Source organism: Microchirus variegatus, assembly GCF_963457635.1.
Source record: "Microchirus variegatus genome assembly, chromosome: 7".
Taxonomy (NCBI): domain Eukaryota; kingdom Metazoa; phylum Chordata; class Actinopteri; order Pleuronectiformes; family Soleidae; genus Microchirus; species Microchirus variegatus.
This window is the reverse complement of record NC_139808.1, coordinates 7,611,325-7,629,744: the sequence shown is the minus strand read 5'-3', so window position 1 is coordinate 7,629,744 and position 18,420 is coordinate 7,611,325. Positions and strand designations below refer to the sequence as shown.

At 41.8% G+C, this 18,420-nt stretch overlaps 1 protein-coding gene across 1 annotated transcript; it reads left to right on the top strand.

Moving 5' to 3' along the window:
- Window positions 1–2,208: 2,208 nt before the first annotated feature.
- LOC310929962 (CTTNBP2 N-terminal-like protein) lies at window positions 2,209–18,329 on the top strand. Its single transcript, XM_083892840.1, has 7 exons — window positions 2,209–2,311; window positions 7,452–7,556; window positions 14,556–14,789; window positions 15,933–16,040; window positions 16,124–16,312; window positions 16,420–16,590; window positions 16,728–18,329. Exons 1-7 carry the CDS (start codon window positions 2,273–2,275, stop codon window positions 17,655–17,657), a joined length of 1,776 nt encoding a protein of 591 aa, XP_083748966.1. The 5' UTR covers window positions 2,209–2,272; the 3' UTR covers window positions 17,658–18,329.
- The last annotated feature ends 91 nt before the right edge of the window (window positions 18,330–18,420 follow it).

The window sequence follows — 18,420 nt, the reverse complement described above, 5'->3', positions numbered from 1 at the left end:
GCTGTAATGCAATGTTGAGTCTTAGTATTGAATAATTACAACTGAATGTCGACTTCCTCAGTACTGAACAGAACAAAGATGCAGAGGAGGACAGAGACTCACCACAGCAGCCGAACAGAGAGGCTTTTAATTGAAGAGCCTGAAATAGTTGCTCCCTGCATCAGCAGCCAATCAGGAGCGACAATTTTCCGAGTTTGCTCTCAGTGCACTCTCTCAAGATAGCAAAGCAAGTGAAAAAAAAAAGGAGAGCCGCAATTATCAAATAGCTCAAAGATGCTGTATATGTGTGTGTGTGTGTGTGTGTGTCGTGCTGACACAGACTGTGTAACTTCAAACCAAATTAGTGGTCAAAGAGGTATTGCTCTGCTCCAACAGCATTATTACAGTGTTGTGATGTTTTAAAGTAATTAGCCGGGAGTTTGAACCAGATGACACTTCTCATTAGTGCACGAGCGGAAACGACCTTTACCAGGCGCAGCCACGGTAGATGTGCTCGTTTGTCCGTCACAGTCCTTCGTGTGATGCGACTTTAAAGTGACATAATGCGAAATGTCAACCTTCAAATGATGTCTTCAAGGTTATGTTGACGGTTCGCCGTCACCGGGTTAATGTCATCTCTGTCAAAGCCTGAGCACGTCTGCATCAAACCGTGTGCATACAGTGTGCAAAAGCTTACATAAGCTCTTCTGCTTGTCCTCATAGGAGAACCCTTTTTGGTTCCAGGTAGAACCTACCTGGAACCCTTTTAAAACCCTTTAGTCAGGAAAGAGGTTTTAAAGGGTTCTCTGGATCAAAATAGTTCTTAGTGGAACCATTAGTGTTACCAAGAACCCCTTCTTTGGGAAGGGGTTTTTCAGAAGCAAATGGTTCCAGGGTAGAACCTCAGCCCTTGTAGAAGGACCCTTTTGGAACCCTTATTTCTAAGAGTATATCAGGTTAGTTTTTATTTCGAAAAAATATTGAGAAATAAGACAATGCAATCATATTTGTATGAAATGCAATAACACAGGTGACCTGGTGTGAAGACATCGCTGAGTTCAGTGTTGTCATTGGCTTTTCAACAAACGCACACGTTTATGACAAAACGACACCGTTTAGCAGCTGTTAACTTTTAACTATGAGTTGTGTGAGCATTGCACTCTGCTGACAGATACTGTGTATTACAGGAGGGAGCTCCAGTCTGAGGCAGTATACTCTTACATGTTCTGGTCTACAGCTCAGAGGGAAAAACCACATCCGTCTGATCTCATGTCACATGGCATCTGGAGCTCTGTGCACGACGACGACAACAACAACAACAACAACAACAACAACAACAACAACAACAACAACAACAACAACAACAACAACAACAACAGTGTCATATTCCCCCCCCCCCCCCCCCCATGTCCACAGGGGAACTTTGCCTGCTAATAAGACCTAGGAGTCATAGGAAGTCTGCCTCTTAAATCACAGAGAAAGGCTATATGTGAGCGTTACAACCCCCCCCCCCCCCACAAACTGTTCCTGTTTTGAGAGTGATCAGCAGTCATAGTGTGATGCTCGCTATGAAATGAACTCCTAAAGCGCCTCTAAAGCCTTTTTTTTGTTGTATTATTCCCAAGTTGAACTCAGAAATACACTGACGTTTCTACCACTTCTTCCAAAAAGCCCTGTCTGTACAGACTCATGCAGTAACAATGCCACCAGATGGCAGTCAATTATACGGTAATATCACAAATCCAGGAATCAATGGAAGTGATGCTTTTTCTGGCATAATCTATCTATCTATCTATCTATCTATCTATCTATCTATCTATCTATGCATTTCTTATGCACAACGGTGAATACTGAATTTATTTATAATGTGTATTGATTAATTATAGCAACTATATCGCAAAATACCAATGAATCAAATATTCATGATTTAGCTAAGTTGGGAATATAAGTAGCATAAAATACTCTTAAACTGAACTGTGTCCACTAAAGAAAAGAAGGTGTAAACGTGTTCATTTGTTAGACTGGCTCAAAGTGGGACACTCAAAGAAAATACTTAACAAAGAAATCCAACTCAAATCCAAGAGGGAGGGACGACACTGTCCCCGCCCCGTTTCTCAACCCTCGCTTCTCATTGGTCAGAGCGCGAAAGCTTTTCTTTGCTATTGGCTGCCTCGGCTGTCAGTCAGAGCAGAGCTTAGCAGCCCCAGTGAGTGTTCCGCTGCGTCGGGACGGGGGGAAATCAGACGGGACCGCAAAACAAGGCAAACACAATCTTCTCACGGGATAAAAGTTCATGCTGGAGTTCCCACGGAGCCCACAGTCCCACATGAAGGTAAGGAGAACAACAAAAAAGTGGTTTTCTGTTCGCTGTGTGAGGTTAGAGAGCATCAATGTGCGCGTCTCACCGTGTCTGAGACACCAGAGAAGAAGAAGAAGAAGAAGAAAAAGTTGTTAGCTTAAGTAGTCACGGCTACAGGCCGAACCAAACTGTACAGTTCAGAATAACAGACACGGATAAGGGTTTTGTGTTTAGTTTATACGAAAAATACTTAATTAATAATATTTGTAGAGATAAGAAGAAGCGTAACCAGTGACATGTCATCTCATTCAGTCGGACAATAACGGGGGTGAACGCTTCTTATAATTTAAATATCCTTAAACATGTTTCCAGGACAACGGTTCTGTATGAAAACCATTAGTCTGGATAACTAGAGTGGCTTACACACTAAAACTGGGTTAACTAACAAATCCAATTGAGATTCCAGACGTGCTGCATCTGCTCAGACATCCTGGTTCACTCATCATCAGAAACCTCAGCTTCACACAGCTGACCATAATATAGGTTAAAGCTGTAGTGTGTAACTTTTAAAGGTACAGTGTGTAGTATTTATGGGTTTATATAACCCAAAATCCACTTTTTATACATATTATGTGCTCCTGCATTGTCTAGTCACTGTATAATAGTTTTTGTTTCATTTTCGTAGTGTTTCAAAAAGTCATGTAAAATAACATGACCGCGGACCGCGGTTGCATAGCCACTGTTAGCAGCGAGACGCCATGTTTCTACCGGAGCCTGTAAGGACAAACGCGAGAGAACAAAACAAGCGTCTCTTTACTTGTAGCGGAAGTCCCGCCTCCTCTCTCTCCGCGTCGTCTGCTACGGCCGCGGTAGCTCGCCCTCTCCCTCGCCTCACGAACCTCATCTGCTGACACGGAGAAAGACGACGAGGACGACATTTGACCAGCTGCGGATACCGTAGCGCTCAGGGAAGGGAGGGGGTGAGCAGAGCAGCAGGTCTTTGTTGTAAATTTCAGCCTCTCCTCTAGATGGCACTATAAACTACTTATTTCCCCTTTAAGAGACGAAACCATGGACAAAACAATGGATGAAGACGCAGCAGGCCCCACCTTGTCAGACTATTTCAATTTTCTGAACAAGTTAATGATATTGTTCGCTTCAAGTGTTTGCTGTGTTTACCAAAATAAAATTTCATCACCGCCTACAAAAAATAATCTTCCAGCTTGGCGAAGCATGTCAAGGTACTGACATTGAAATACACTTCCTTACATTTCTAAGCTAGATTCTAGCTACAGAAAAATGCGCTAAATGATTGGCTAGCTGCGATAATGCAGCTTTTTACATTCTCGGTTATAGTAGTTGCACCTGCCAATTTGCCAGCTGTGGCTTGCAATATTTAGAAAATGTACTCTTGATACTCAAGTACTTTTAAAAACAAGTACTTCAGTACTTTTACTTAAGTAGACATCTGACTGAAGTACTTTTACTTGTACTGTGTACAAGCTGTGTACGCTGTCCGCCTCTGCCCATCACCAATGGTAACAGGTAGCCTAAAATGCTGATTTATTTTATTTTCTAGTCTCGATGACCACTCAAAGCTGCTTGACACTACAGTCACCCACATTTGTACAGCACATCTATGTGCAGCGTATTTTCTATCACACATCTTACCCTGTTGGGTAAAAGCCCTGTGTATTTTTTCCTGACAGCTATGTGGCTAGTGGAACCAGAACTTAAACCTACAACCTTCCAATTGAAAGACAACTCGGTCTACCACTGATCCACCATCACTGTCTATTTATCTTGAGAAAAATAAACACAGGATAGACTGTATGTATGAAGCATACTACTAATGCTTAATAAAGGCTATGGCTTATAAAATATAGAACCAGTGCTAAAAAAAAAGGAGAAAACCCCCCCCACTTCCCTACACTTTTGATTCTTTACAGGTATAACATAATAAATAAGCCATAATAATGATATAGCTCATGACATAACTGTGTTTTCCAAAACAGAGGCAGGTGCGATAACATCTGCTACTATGGCTGCAGCATTTTGTGAGACCGCATGACATTTTCTGCAATCTCTGAGTCTGGAAAATGACGCTAGCTTACTTCCAGTGTTGATCTGCAGCGTGATAAACACAAGGTCATTCGGCAGTTGTTACCTTGTCTGCCTGCTGACAGCCTTTGGGTTTCAGTAGTAATATGTTCATAGATTACTCACATCTCTTTTGGAGCCGCACGTCTTTCATGACGGCGTGTTAATGTGTGGTCCTTCACCTCGTGCTCTCCTCCATGTGCAATAGAAGAAAAAAAAAACTCAGATGATCTCCTTCAGCTGGCTTCACCCAGTTGTAAGTCTCCTTTTCTTTGCTGTTTCCATTATGTTTTTCTTCAAAATCTTTGCAAAATGTGCGACTGACTTGAAGTTTTCCAAGGACGATGAGAGTAAGTTGGTACCATGTGTTTGACAGGTTGGTTGACATCAGTCTAGCAGCTCCGCAGTGACAGTTTCCCTGCTTTCTTCACAGTCATTGGGTCAAATGTATACTTTTAGATAAATTGGTCAGTCAAGATCCAGTTATAATCCAGGGCATCATCTCCATATATACATATAGTAACACATTTAATCCCATGACCGATATGGCTGAAGCACAACAGCTACATGGTGCCAAAAAGGCAGACGGCTGCATATGTTTGGACTAAATTGCCTAAAAGGACCCTCAAAAGGTTTCTACATGGATTCTACATCTAAATGTAAACCTGGGGGCTCAGTGGGTCCTTACAAGTCTATGTTAATCGCAATCATGCTTTTTGGCATCTCACAAAAAGGATTGTCCGATATTGGAAATGCAGCTCTGCTCTGTTCAATCGCAGCCGCTGCAGTTCCTGTACCAAGCAGATTCCTGGATGCAGTTTGGACAAGATAGATATACAACACATAACCTAAATGTCTTGTGCAGCCGACCTCTCTCTATCTAGATAGAAGTGGAACGCCATGATGCTGCAGTGCTTTTGTTATTACTCAGAGGTCCACAGAGGGCAATAGAAGTGAAGTTCCACACTGCAGATTATGTAGATGGTGTAGAAGCCATTGATGTTCATTGTTGGCATGTCACACTTTTGTTTACAACTATTTTGCAATATTATTTGGGACACCTGGTCGCCGTCATTGGATGCACAAGGGTTTTGTTCAGAGTATGCGGATCGCACCGGTAACAGGAAATCAAAAAAGCTGGTCAATCAATTTACATCAACAAAGAAAATGAACTTCAAATAAAGTATTACGGGTGTGTTATTGATAAATAAATCCAAGTGGGAGAAAAATGTAATTTTGCATTGCAGTTGGTGATGGTGCGTGGAGGATCCACACAGTCTCGTACAACGTTACAACGTCATACCCTTGTTGCTATAAGATGTGATGACCGTTTTGGACGAAATGTCCATGCATTAAAAGTTTGTCGCTGCTTCTGAGACATGGTGAGTGAAGTCATGTGGAAGGTATACTCAGAATAATTATCCGGTTATAAATTAGATCCTGATCTAAGATTCTCTGAATATTTAATTTTGGTGTGACTCAGCATGGGAATATAATTAGTCAAGTCAGTACATCCTAGATCCATCCCATCCATCATCCATCCGTTCAGTCAGTCTTTATGTCTGTCATCTAACAATCTATCCATCTATTCATTCATCTGTCACTGTTATGGCAGTTATCAGCATATCAGTCCATATTGATTATTATCACAATAAATATCACAAGAAAATGAAACATAGATTTTTATGAAAGGGCAGAACACTGCAAATTTGAGTTTAAAAAAACTTATTTGCACAGTGTACGACATTATATAGACACATTGAACCTATTCAAATTCAAATTATATTGCACTAATTATTATTGTTTTATTGCTTAGTTATAATATACATCTATCTATCTATCTAGTCAGTCTAGGCACATGTCTGGACACTGGGCAATTTACCGGAGTTAAAGCCGTAAGAATGTGTGGGAAAATGTGTATTTCTCATGCCGTTGCTCCATGTTTGTATACCTTCATGATTACCAACTCTAACCAAGGGGGATTAGTTAAAATAATATCTACACAACCCTGATGTCGTGTCAGACACCTCTCATAACACAACACACACACTCTTCTCACAGTCATTACGGTGGCCTGTGAAATTAGTGAGCAAGACTGTAAAACCAAAACCAAAGGGAGGTGTGTGTATGTTGTAGTTTAATTAGAATTTTTACAAGCCACAAAAGTGGTTAAGCCGTAAACCCACGAGTTCTTGCTGGTGAAGGCACAGCTAAAAACGTTGTGTCCTCGTGTTCTTTGTGAGAGCGTGATGTTCTGGCGATTAGGCTGTCGATGCAGTTCAGTGAGGTCACCAGAGCCCATTTCTCTTCTCACTTCTGCATACTGTTTATTTTCAGACTTCTATTCTCACAAAAGGGGGCCTGGGACACACAGCTTTGACTCACTGAAATGTGAGTCAGTGTATATTTCTAGGATCAAATCCTCCAGCCATTGTGCTGCCGTTCATCTATCCCTCACACACGTCACACGTGACAACTATCATCTGAAAAGGATGCTGAGAGAGAAAACATTAAGCGCTTTGATCACATTTCAAAGGAGGGCCTGCATACGTTCGCTCGGCTTGAGTGCGGTGTAGATGTTTGAGGTGTGGGCACCGCAGGACTTGTCAGCGGCTACCGACACAGCTGTGAGATTAGAGTGCAGAATGACTACAAAGAGACCACATAACATCCCCGACGTGGAGCGACTGTCACACAGGATATATGGAATGTACGGAGGGAAAACAAAACGTAGCGATAGTTCATTTAACATGAAAGTAAAGTGTTTGATGTGCGATGCAACTTTGATTAAAGATGTCGCTCAGTTGAAACTATTCTGTATGGTATTCAGTGTAACTCAACTCAAAGATTGTTGTGTGGTTTCTGTACACTGTTCCTGCTCTGCAAAATAAATCCTCCCCTAGATAGAAACCATATGATCCAAGCCACTGATTTATAAGACATGACGTTTTCCTCAAGAAGCTGTGCAATTATCTTGTCGAATAAATCAAGTAAGGTTTATTGTTTTCACGAAGAGTAATACTGTTTTTAAAAAATCAACACTTTCTTTTTCTCTTGTCTTCTGTCCTCGCAGTCCAAGCTGAACATGGAGAGTTTGACCAAGTCAGAGTTGCTGATGCTTTTCAGCATCCTGGAGGGAGAGCTGGAGGCCCGGGACCTGGTCATTGACGCCCTAAAGGTATTTATTGACTGAAGCTGGACACAATTTGAATGTTTGAAGAAGACTGTCTTGTTCATATGTAAACATTCCCCTCTGCCAGACTGAAAAAAGTGTTCAAAAGCTGATAGTTCTGATAGTTTAGCATGGAGAGATTCTTCTGTTGGTCACTGTTGACAGATTTGACAGTCTCTCAATTTACTGATTGATTTTTGTAACTAATTGATTGGTTAAAAAGTCACAGATGTCTCTGTTGACTTGAGTTTGCCTTCAGTTGTCGATAGGCCAAGGAAATGTTCACCTCCACAGTTGTTTGAGAGGTTTCTGTGGGGGTTTTCTTAATCTATGCCTACTGTTCTCAGGACAAACTTTGCACCAAGAGGTGCTTTAAGATTAACATAAGTTGGTGATGTTAGCCTGTTATGATCCTGCATGTTTGTTGTATGTTAGGGGTCGGTCAAAATATTGATTTGGCTATATATCGTCGTCCTCTTCCTGCAATACGATAATCAATAAGCCAGGGCAAATATGGATATTTTACTTCACAAATTGAGGCGCTGTAAATTAGTCCCTGCTAGTTTCACTCACCTGGCGTTGCTACTTCATGTCTCCTCATGGTGGCACTGCTCAAATGAATGAGGGAAACTTGGGCTGAAGTTACCTGGCTGAAGAAGAGGGAGATTACAGCGGGATAACGGTGGTGAAAGCTACGTTAAGAGATGCCTCATCCACGTTCAATACATAGACTTTATGCACTTTGTTCTCGATGTTGCGAATAAATAGTGAAAAATCTTTTCATGGACGTGATCGCAGAATTGTTGTATCGCGATATTATTGCTATTGTGGACCATGTCTCGCGTATTGTATCGATACACTGTGATTCCCACCCCTAGGACATACAGTATATAGAGCTGTGGGTTCTATTTTTAGTGTTCTAAAAGTACAGAAGTAACTGGCAACACAATGAGGAAGTTAACAACGACAGTTAAGATAGTCTTCAGCTTGGTTGTATTCATTCCTTGTAAAAAAAAACAACAACAATATAATATAGTACGTGTGCCTTTGGAGCACAGTAAAGTCTTTTACGACATTGTCATTGTCTCATAACAACAAATGTTTTGCATGAGCAGAAATAAGTAGACAACTCTATGAAAAGAGACAGAAAGAGAGAGACTTCTTCCAATTATAGGATGCCTTACTTTGGCAGGATTAACACTGCATTTCAATTAAAGGATCGTCAGGCTCTTTTCCCACACTGAGTTCTGCAGGCCTTTCTGTGACTGTTCCCACTGCCTTAAGGATGTTTTTAAAAAGAGCTTAACTTACTTGAGTCAAATGTGTGTCTGTGGCGTTGGTGATAAAACACAAATGTAAGATAAGCAGCGAATAAGAAAAATCTGTTTGCACTTTTTACATTCTTAGTCTTTAAAGCCTTTATGCTATTGGGTTGAAATTGGTCAAATGCACCATTGAAAGAGTCTAAGAGAGACTACTGATGAATGTCCGTGTGTTGTGTCTAGACCACATTCCTGCATTTTCTCCTGGGATCAGGCCATCTAAGGCAAGGAGAATTGCAGCATGCCGGTTGCCTGGTGGCTCACTGTGAGCGAGAGTAGGAGTGAACAAATAAACACTGGCCTTAACTAGAGCTTGTGGGGAATGTGGCCGTGCTTCTTTCATGGCTCGAACGGGACAAACTGTTAACCCATTCAAGAGTCGAGGGCTGAGTCAGTGCTGCAGTGTTAATGCTTTGCCGCTTTAAATGAGGGTATAACCACTGACCTGCAGGATATTAACTGCAGAGAGCGGAGAGTGAAAACTGATCTCCCTCCCTGTGGGGACTCATACCTTTCTTCTATAAAGGAATTAGTGATGGAGAATTTGTAGTCCTGCATTCACATTAAAGTAGATTGCGCTCATTAAAACATAACCATATAATGCTAATAACTAAAATCTCTCCGGTTTTTCCCACTGCACACAGTCTTGACTGTAATATTTCAACAACAACCGAAAGGTTTGCTATATTATAGAGACATTAGTCGTCCTCTGAGGATCTCCTGACTTTCCAATGAGACTCACCAACAGGTCAACGCTATTATCAAGTGAAACATCTCAACAGCTAATGGATAGGCTGACAGAAACATTTGTACAGATATTTATAGGACTCATACGCTGAATTCTACTGACTTAGGAGATCCCCTAACTTCGATGGATTAGTCATAAAGTTTTAATGCAGGTATTTATGCCCTTCATTAGGCTGAATTGCAAGAATCCCTTTTGAAAACATCTGCAAAAAAACCCACTCGCACTGAGTTTATTGCTAATGAGCAAACGGTTAGCGTGCTAAATTAAGAGGATGACTTGCAGTAAATCGATCTACTGAACATTAGCACTTTGAGCGCGAGCTTGTCAGCAGACTGATGGTAGCGTTTAGAATAATAGCAGTGTTGTGTCTAAGTACAGCCTAACTGAGCTGCTGGCGTGTCCAACCATTTAAATGTTGGCCCCCACGGTAATTAGAGAAGTGAGTTCCAGTCATGTTGCTCGTGTTGGTCCTAAGTGACGTGTCACAGCTGTGTTTATCTTAACCACAGTTCGCCGTGGCGATCACACCCTGTCACTGTATCTTAAATGATGAAGTGTACACTTCTTCCATGCATGCCTTTGCTCACGGGGCTACACATGAGAACTTGAGAAGTCGTCACATGTTTTTTACTCTTTGTTAGTGTTTAAAAATGAACAGTTATTCTATATGCACGCGATGTTACGTTAATGATGTGTTGTTTTATTCTGTCTTTCTTCTATTGGAGGCATTTTTAACCATCAGCTGCATTTTTTTCCCTCCTGTGACTCACTTGTGCAGCTGCTCACGCTGTGGCTTTTTAAAGGAAGTTAGTCTCTGGCAACGCTAATGTTTGGCACACAGAAATCTGCAGTGATCCAGTAGTCCTCTGCTCTGGGGAAGAAAATATACTGCATGTTTTGACTTAAAGTTCAAAGGAGAGTCGGATATGGAAATGAGCCTTTCATTAACTACTGAGTTCTTATGGTTTCGAATGAGCGGAACTCTCAAAAAAATAAATACATGCATTTTTGGTAATGGGGCAGCACCGAAACACAGAAAATAACTTTTTAGCTTTGAGATCCAAACAGTGATTATATTATCAGTTGCTGTTCCATTCACTGCATTTCACTCACAGACTACGATGCAAAGTCGTTTTCAGACACCTATGTCCTTTGTATACTGGCGGGAAACATATAGGTCTCTTAGGAAAGAAGTTCATTATATTACTTTGTCCTAGAATTGCACAGATCTTGAAAACTGACATAGTCCAGGCATGTGTCAACAAAGCTGATAAGCCGGAGACTGAAACCAGTGCAGCCAAAGCACAGCCACTGATTCCAGAGCAAAAGCAAACCAGTTGCCAAGAACTGTAGCAAACCGACAGAAGAATGAATAATAGAAGTACTGTGATAGAAGATTGTGATTCATAACAGCAATGTGCTGCGTGTTTCTGGGTATTGTACATACCAAGCTCTAATGAATACACTTCAGTGTTAAGTAGTAAGTAAAATCAAAAAAAAAAAAAAAAATTTGTTCCCTGTAATCCCTCTCTTCACTTTCTTCAGTCTCTTTGAAGCGGCGGAGTGATGCAGAGGAAAACAGCCTCTCTTTGTGTTGTAGACGCACATCTGACTGTGGACTGAGGCACTGGGAAGGGGAAAAGAGGGGCAGAGGCAACTTTTTTTAAATAATATCACTGTTACACAACAGTGATAGCACACGCTTAATGGGAAGAAAAGAGAACCCTGAAGGTTTAAGGCCAATTTTCCAGATATGGAAACAAGTGAAGACTGAATAAAGAAATAAAAAACAATTACCAGTTGTCCTAAAAATCTTAAAAAGCAAAAACTAAACACCAACCTGTTGCAGTTTTGAACAACGGTTTACAAATTCAGTGTTTTTTTTTTTCCCCGTCCTGCTTTTGCAAGCAACTACATCAGCGAGAATCAGGCTGACTGTGTCTATCAAGAAAATCATGACCTAAGCTCATTTATTTTCTCTTTCTGTAAAGTGACACATCACTGATGGAAAGAAGTAGTCACTGATGGAAAGAGTAATGATCTGCTGAAGTCAGAAACAGATTTATCTGCCTAAAAACGGGCCAGTATAACTCAGTTATTCTATTTTTAGTTAAAGAATGTACATTAAGTGCAGGGTAAAACATATGTTTGCTTTAAATGGGACATAGTATGCAAAATCAACTTTTTAATCATTTAAATCCTTATATTTGAGACTCTGGGGGTCCTATCAGTCGGCAAAGTGTGAAAAAAGATGACTCACTCATGTTTTTGTGATCCTCCTCAGTCTAAGTACAGGAGATAAAACGCGATGTTGACTTCCGCACTCACTGGGACGTTGCAATGCGCTAAATTCCTGGAATAGTTGTCTCGCGGAGCTCCACTTGCCCTCCACTTGCGTGTAGGCGAGGGCAATGGTATCCGAAAACCGGAAGTCCGTGAAAAGTTCTATTCTTGGCTCCACAGTGCAGCACAGAGTTCTACACAAACTTCCAGCCTCAGGATTTACATGTCCAGTGGATACATGTTATATATGACGGCAATGTGCCTGCTAGAGCCTGCAAATAATCACTTTTCCAAAAGCTAACTGCTGTTCGCTCACAGTAGCCTCTGTGGCTGATGTCATTTTCTGTCCCTTATGTTTCGTTTTTACTTTTTTTTTTAAGGTGGACATAAAGTGATACTACTAAACAGAGCGTTCTGAACAGGGCTGTTTTGGCAGGGTGATTGAACTGCTGTGGTGCTTCATCCTTATGGTGTTTTGGCTAAAGCATGTCACAGACATGTTCATTAGGACACCAGGGAACTAGGTTAACTTGGAGAAATAGGGTAAAATATTTCCCCTTCAGTCAGAAGTGAAATCCATATAAGAAAAATATTATTCCAAATTCACAAGATATTCTGAATCACACAAAAGTGTTGCCGAGATGCTGAGTGTTGGCTGGGCATTTTTGAAATCTCCTGGGCACTCTGTGTTTTCCTGTTTCAGCCCTCAGGTCGTTTGATCCGCCTTCAGCGGCCTGGATCAGATAACGGCAGCAAAGTATCGCAGCTTTGCCATCCTGTCTTTCTAGTATCAGAGGAGGAACGAATGGCCGACTATAAAATCTCATGGATTTTTGGTTATTTGTCTGAGATCATCTAGCATACATCCCCGAGTAAAGATGTTTTGCTGTCAGATTTATAGTGAAGCTTTTACATAAATGGATTGACACAATGCTGATTAATCTTGAGCTGAGACAATTGATCGATTATTAATTGACTAAACGAATCGTCAACTATTTTGATAATCGATTTATCCGTTTCAAGCTTTTTTCATGATTAAAACAAGATTGAAATGATTGTTTCAGCTTTTTAAATGTGAATATTTTCTTATAATAGTTTCTTTGCTCCACATAACAAAGAAATCATTAAAACTGAATCAAATGGACCAAACAATTAATTGTTTATCCGCGTTGCAGACAGAGTAACACATTTTATGTCACGGCTAGGTGTAAGAGGCACACCTATAAAGCACGCTGCTTCATATAGCAGCGTGTCCATAAAACGCCTCAGACGCAGAATCTACTGCTACAACTAAACCTGGACGTTCAGTGAGAGTTCATAATCTTATTTTTTATCACAATCCCGATTTTCTCGGGATTTTCTCTCTCTCACACAAATGCGATCATCTGATAGAGAAAATGTGTGCTCCGCCAACAGCAATCAAATGCTCCCTAGACAGCTTCCTGACTATGTGCCTGGTGTCTGCACCTCTGCACCTCACAGCATTTTCACCACAGTAAAAAGACAGATTAACAACACACAATTTACCAGAGCACTGTTTTGTCTCTCTCTGTGTGTCACTGGGGAGGAGCAGGGTAGAAAAAACAGTGTTGTGATAATTATTCAGAGGTCCACAGGGAGCGATAAGAAGCTCCGCCGCTCTGGAACTTAAATATTATCCTTGGCCGTGGCCTAAAGCAGCTAAGATACTATATTGTTAATCCTCGTATAAAAGGAGGCCACAAAGGACTTGATTGTGGGTGTAATTTTGGTTGTGAGTGATAATCATCAGTAGATATTAATATTAATGTTATGAATGTGGAATTTTTTTGCAAGACTGTCTGAATGTAGGGCAAACATTGAACTGTGAGGATTTACACAGTTGAAATCTGGATATAAATAGTATTCAGATTAGACCAATGCATCCCTGGTTGATATAGTTGTAACCTAAGATAGTGTAAATAGAAGTTTAGTCGACTGTAAGAATGGTGAAGTAGCTAAAAAATTGTTCTGTTGGTCCACCCACACTGAACTTTCTGAAGTTATCTTAGTGTCAGTCGTCCAGAGCTGTGTCCTCATGCTGCCACTGTCTCTAATCTCTTGATCCTCTTTTGTTGAAACCTCACTAAGTCAGGTTGCCAGGTCTGTTACAGTCCCCCCCCCCCCCGTATTATCTTTCTCTCTCTCGGCAGACATGATGGTAGGTGCTCACTGCTGAACCTTAAATGTCTTGCTTTTCATTATCCTTCCTTCCTTTCACGAGTTAAACACAACAGCCCTGTCTTGGCCAAGTTTGAGTCCAGAGCAGCTGTCCTGATAAACATAGACAGACACACCATCCGTCTTTTATTCTTCGTCTTCTTCCTTTTAATTAGAGATACAACTGAGACAAACATCGGAAGATGTAAAGAGATTATCGTTATCATTTTTTCCCCGTCTTCTTTACCTTAAAGGGAAAGTCAGGGAATCTCCTCAGTCAGTACACTTCATCCTCAGGGGATCATAAGGTCCTCAGTAGTTGTCATGCCTGGAACATGGCAGAAATAAAGAACCAGTATTCAGTAATGGCTGGGGAAATTTGGGAGAATCCAGAAAAGTAGTCACATTATTATTATTATTACAAAAGATCCAAGGCTTTAAAAGTCTTACCAACTCTCTTCTTAATCTCTTTAGGCCCAGCACAAAGAGCTGTTTATCCAGGAGCGCTATGGCAGGTACAACCTCAGCGACCCCTTCTTGGCACTGCAGAGAGACAACGAGGTCGCCGGAGGTCAGAGCAAGGACCCGGGGTGTTTGCCCCCCGTCACCAACCCACTGGTCGTTCTCAAGCTGGTGGTGAGCCACTGCAGGAGGATGCAGGAGAAGATGTTGGCCCAGCTGGCTGCAGCTGAGAGCAGGCACAGAAGGGTAAGAGCTTCTTAATTAGATGAGGCAGATGGTTCCTTAAACATGGAAACGTGGAAAATATAGGTTCATAAAGTAAAGTAAACATATATGAAGGAGGCAATAAACATGTAAAATATTGGCATTTAAACAAATGGCTTTGATTTTTCAACCCAGGCTAGACTAGATTAAATCATCCCAACAACTTATTTTTTGACATATTGTGCAAAATCAAGTTTTTATCATCAAGTTTTTGTGGTCCGCCTCAGTCTAAGTACGGGAGATAAAACATGCGATGTTGACTTCCGCACATTGCTACGTCACAATGAGACATTCCTGGAATTGTTATCTCGTGGAGCTCCTCCTTGAAACGCCAGAGTGCAGACGAGGCCAATAGTATCCGGAAGTCCACAAAGTGTTCTATTCTTGGCTGCACAGTGCAGCACAGAGTTCTACACAAACTTCCAGCCTCAGAGGATTTACGTGTCCAGTGGATACATTTTATATTTGATGACAATGTGCCGGCTAGAGTCGGCAAATGATCACTTTTCCAAATGTTAACCGTTGTTAGCTGCCAGAGCCTCAGTGACTACGCTGACGTAGTTTCCTGTGTCTCATTTGCATTTAAAGAGACAGGCACTCAAAATCCAGCGTTCTGAACAGGGCTGTTTTGGCAGGGTGATTGAACTGCTGTGGTACTTCATCCTTAAAGTATTTTGACCAAAGCATGTCACAGACATGTTCATTTAAAAAAATAAAAAATAAAACAAAATGTGTGGTGATTATGACCCAGAGAAGAATCCAAATTACACTTAGAAGATGATCCAGTCAATCAGTATTAAGATTTGTTTTTACACTGCAAGATGAAGCATTTGAAGTGTCAACTAAGGTGTTTGCTCTATTAAAACACATTTCACAAAACTGTAAATAGAAAGTATGAATGGAAGTAAAGGCCTTTTATAGTTGTGATAATAAAACTAATATTGAAACATGTCAGTGCATCATTTACCACTAAGAAAAGACAAGTATGTCCATTATTGTTGAAGAATGGAGGAGTAGTTTTGTTTTGCTACGCTAATTTAACCCTGGATAACAAACTTTAAGACTAAACTCTGAGCTGAATCATTCCTTTCCTTACTCTCTGTCACCCCGCTGTGTTTGTTTCAGGTCATTGCAGATCTGGAGGAGGAGAAGAGGAGACACGCCGAGGACACAGCAGAGGGAGATGATGTCACTTACATCCTGGAGAAGGAAAGGGAGCGCTTACAACAACAGGTAGGAAGAACTTGGCACGTAAGCAAAAGAAAGTAAAAACGACAACATTGTCTATTGTCGTTCTTTGTCTCTGTGCATTTTAGCTGGAGTTCGAGCGCAGCCAGGTCCGGCGGTTGGAAAAAGAACAGCGGCGAATTAGCGAGCAGCTAGAAGAAGAGCGGGCTCAGCACAAACAGCTGTCCTGTGCTTTGGCCAAAGAGTGCAAGTGGGCAAGTGCCAGAGCTCTAGAGGAGGGACATCGAGTATCTGAGCTGAGTCGTAAACTTGACAAGGTGATATTTATGTCCTTGATAGTGCCATACGCTGCACTGTTTTTGTTTTAGTCAGGTTTTGCATTGCTGTTTTAAATAAAATAAAATAAAATATACATGTCATGCAGGAGAAGGAGGCTTGTCATGCCCTGAAGAGGGAGCTGGAGGATGAGAGGAAGAGAGCACTGAGGATGGAGGCGAGAGTGGAGGAGCAGCTCGCAGAGTTTGACACAGAGCGAGAGCAACTCCGCTCACGTCTGAAGAAGGAGGAAGCTCATTGTTATCAGCTACAACAGCAGGTCTGACACTTTGAAATAAATCTCCTTCCCTTTGTTGCCGCTACATCAGATTATTTTCATATGACGTTCAAGAGGAAATTAGCTCATCAGGCAAAGACAGATTTGTGCTTGATCTTCTTCTTCTTGCTTTTAATTAGGCTGAAGAGCTGAGGGGGAAACTGCAGGAGGTGAACATCATGGAAGATACAGCTCCAGCAGAGGTGGCAGAAAAGGAGTGGGCCGTTAAAGTGAGTCCAGGGAAGACGTTAATAGATCATATAAAGGTTGATGATATAGAGGAAGATGGAAACCGACCGACAGTCAATGGTCACCATTGTCAGATGGAGACCGTTGGACATCATAGTCCAAACAGCGCCCTCTCAGACAAGACTTGCCAACTGAATGGGATCGAAAACCCTCAAGTTAATGAGACCCAGACTGCCCACTGTCATTTCCCCTCTTCTTCCCCCTGCTCCTCACCTGTTCCTGCCAAAAGTCCGCCAGCAAACCAAAGTCCTGGGGGTTACCAGTCTCCATACCAGGTCGGGATCAACCAGCGCTTCCACGCTGCTCGGCATAAGTTCCAGGGCACGACTGAGCCAGAGCCTCAGTCCCAGGCCACGCAGCCTGCTCTCCCTCAGTCTCCAACAGAACTCTCCCCCGTCACCAGTGCCTCCTCTCCAGAAGCCAGTCCAGCCAAGCAGATGGCCCGGAGCACGGTGACTCAGGTCCTGTCTCGCTTCACTAACGTCCAGCAGCAGAGTGCCACGCCAAAGCTCGCGGCACCGAACAATTCGCCCTTCGGCACAGACTACCGCAGTCTGGCGGCACCTTTGTCTCCCGTCATCGGGAGAGCAGCGGGGTCTCTTCAGCCAGGAATCAGATCTCCCGTCATCCACAGGGCTGACAGGGGAAACCCTCCTCCCATCCCTCCAAAGAAGCCCGGCCTGGCACAGGCTCCTCCCTCCCCAGCAGCGGTGCCCAGGTCTGCGAGCCATTTCTCCGACAGCCCCCTCTCAGGCAGCTGTGGCCTCACCTCCAGTCAGGAGGGAGTCAAAGAACTGGACATGGTGGTTTCATCTAACTGATCCATCAGCTGCTGCTGCTCCGCTTGTGACATCACTCAAATTCACACATTCTCATAATCAAGACTGAGGGTATCGTCTTATAGGATTTATATCTTGTGCTTATTTGAACAGAGGTCCCCGTAAATGCTGTGACACTGTTTGTATTTATTACATTATGCGTTAATTTTAGGTATTGATTATAGGACCGGTGCTAACGCGCAGCTGCAACTGAAGGTTCACCAGCGTGTCAACACCGCATGCTGTCTCAGATTCTTTATTTTTCACCATATGTATGAAAATATTATTATTAAAAAAAAAAACAGTTGTTGTAAATGATCATTGGACCAATGTGTGCCACACAGTCACATTTCATTGTACAGGTGTATTATATAGTTTATTTTATTATTGCTCTAGTTTAACATGACTTAAAATCTAAATCAGTGTTCCTGTCCACATTCTTCAATATTATGTTCATGTTAATTATGATGTAGATCGTATACAGTAGACTCATATTACAGGCGGTGAAGTAGAATTTAATAGTTATGGTAACATAAGACAAGAAATTGCCGAATTTCAATAAATGTCTTCAACGCAATTTTTTTTTCTTCTTCAGCATCAAGAATGCGGGTATTGACTTAACCGATGATGTAAAAATAGCAGGTAGTGGTCTGATTAGTCTGCAGACTGACTAACTTCTCTTATCAGATCCTCTTTAGTACTGTATAATGATATACAGGGACATGTTTAATAAGTGAATCTCAGAAACAGTCATATATCCTTTGAG

Bases quoted from the DNA above. Each gene is read 5' to 3' on its own strand.
- LOC310929962 (XM_083892840.1), top strand. From the start codon at position 2,273: ATGCTGGAGTTCCCACGGAGCCCACAGTCCCACATGAAG. The intron at 16,041-16,123 runs GTAGGAAGAACT...TGTGCATTTTAG, and splicing joins GGGAGCGCTTACAACAACAG to CTGGAGTTCGAGCGCAGCCA. The intron at 16,313-16,419 runs GTGATATTTATG...CATGTCATGCAG, and splicing joins TGAGTCGTAAACTTGACAAG to GAGAAGGAGGCTTGTCATGC.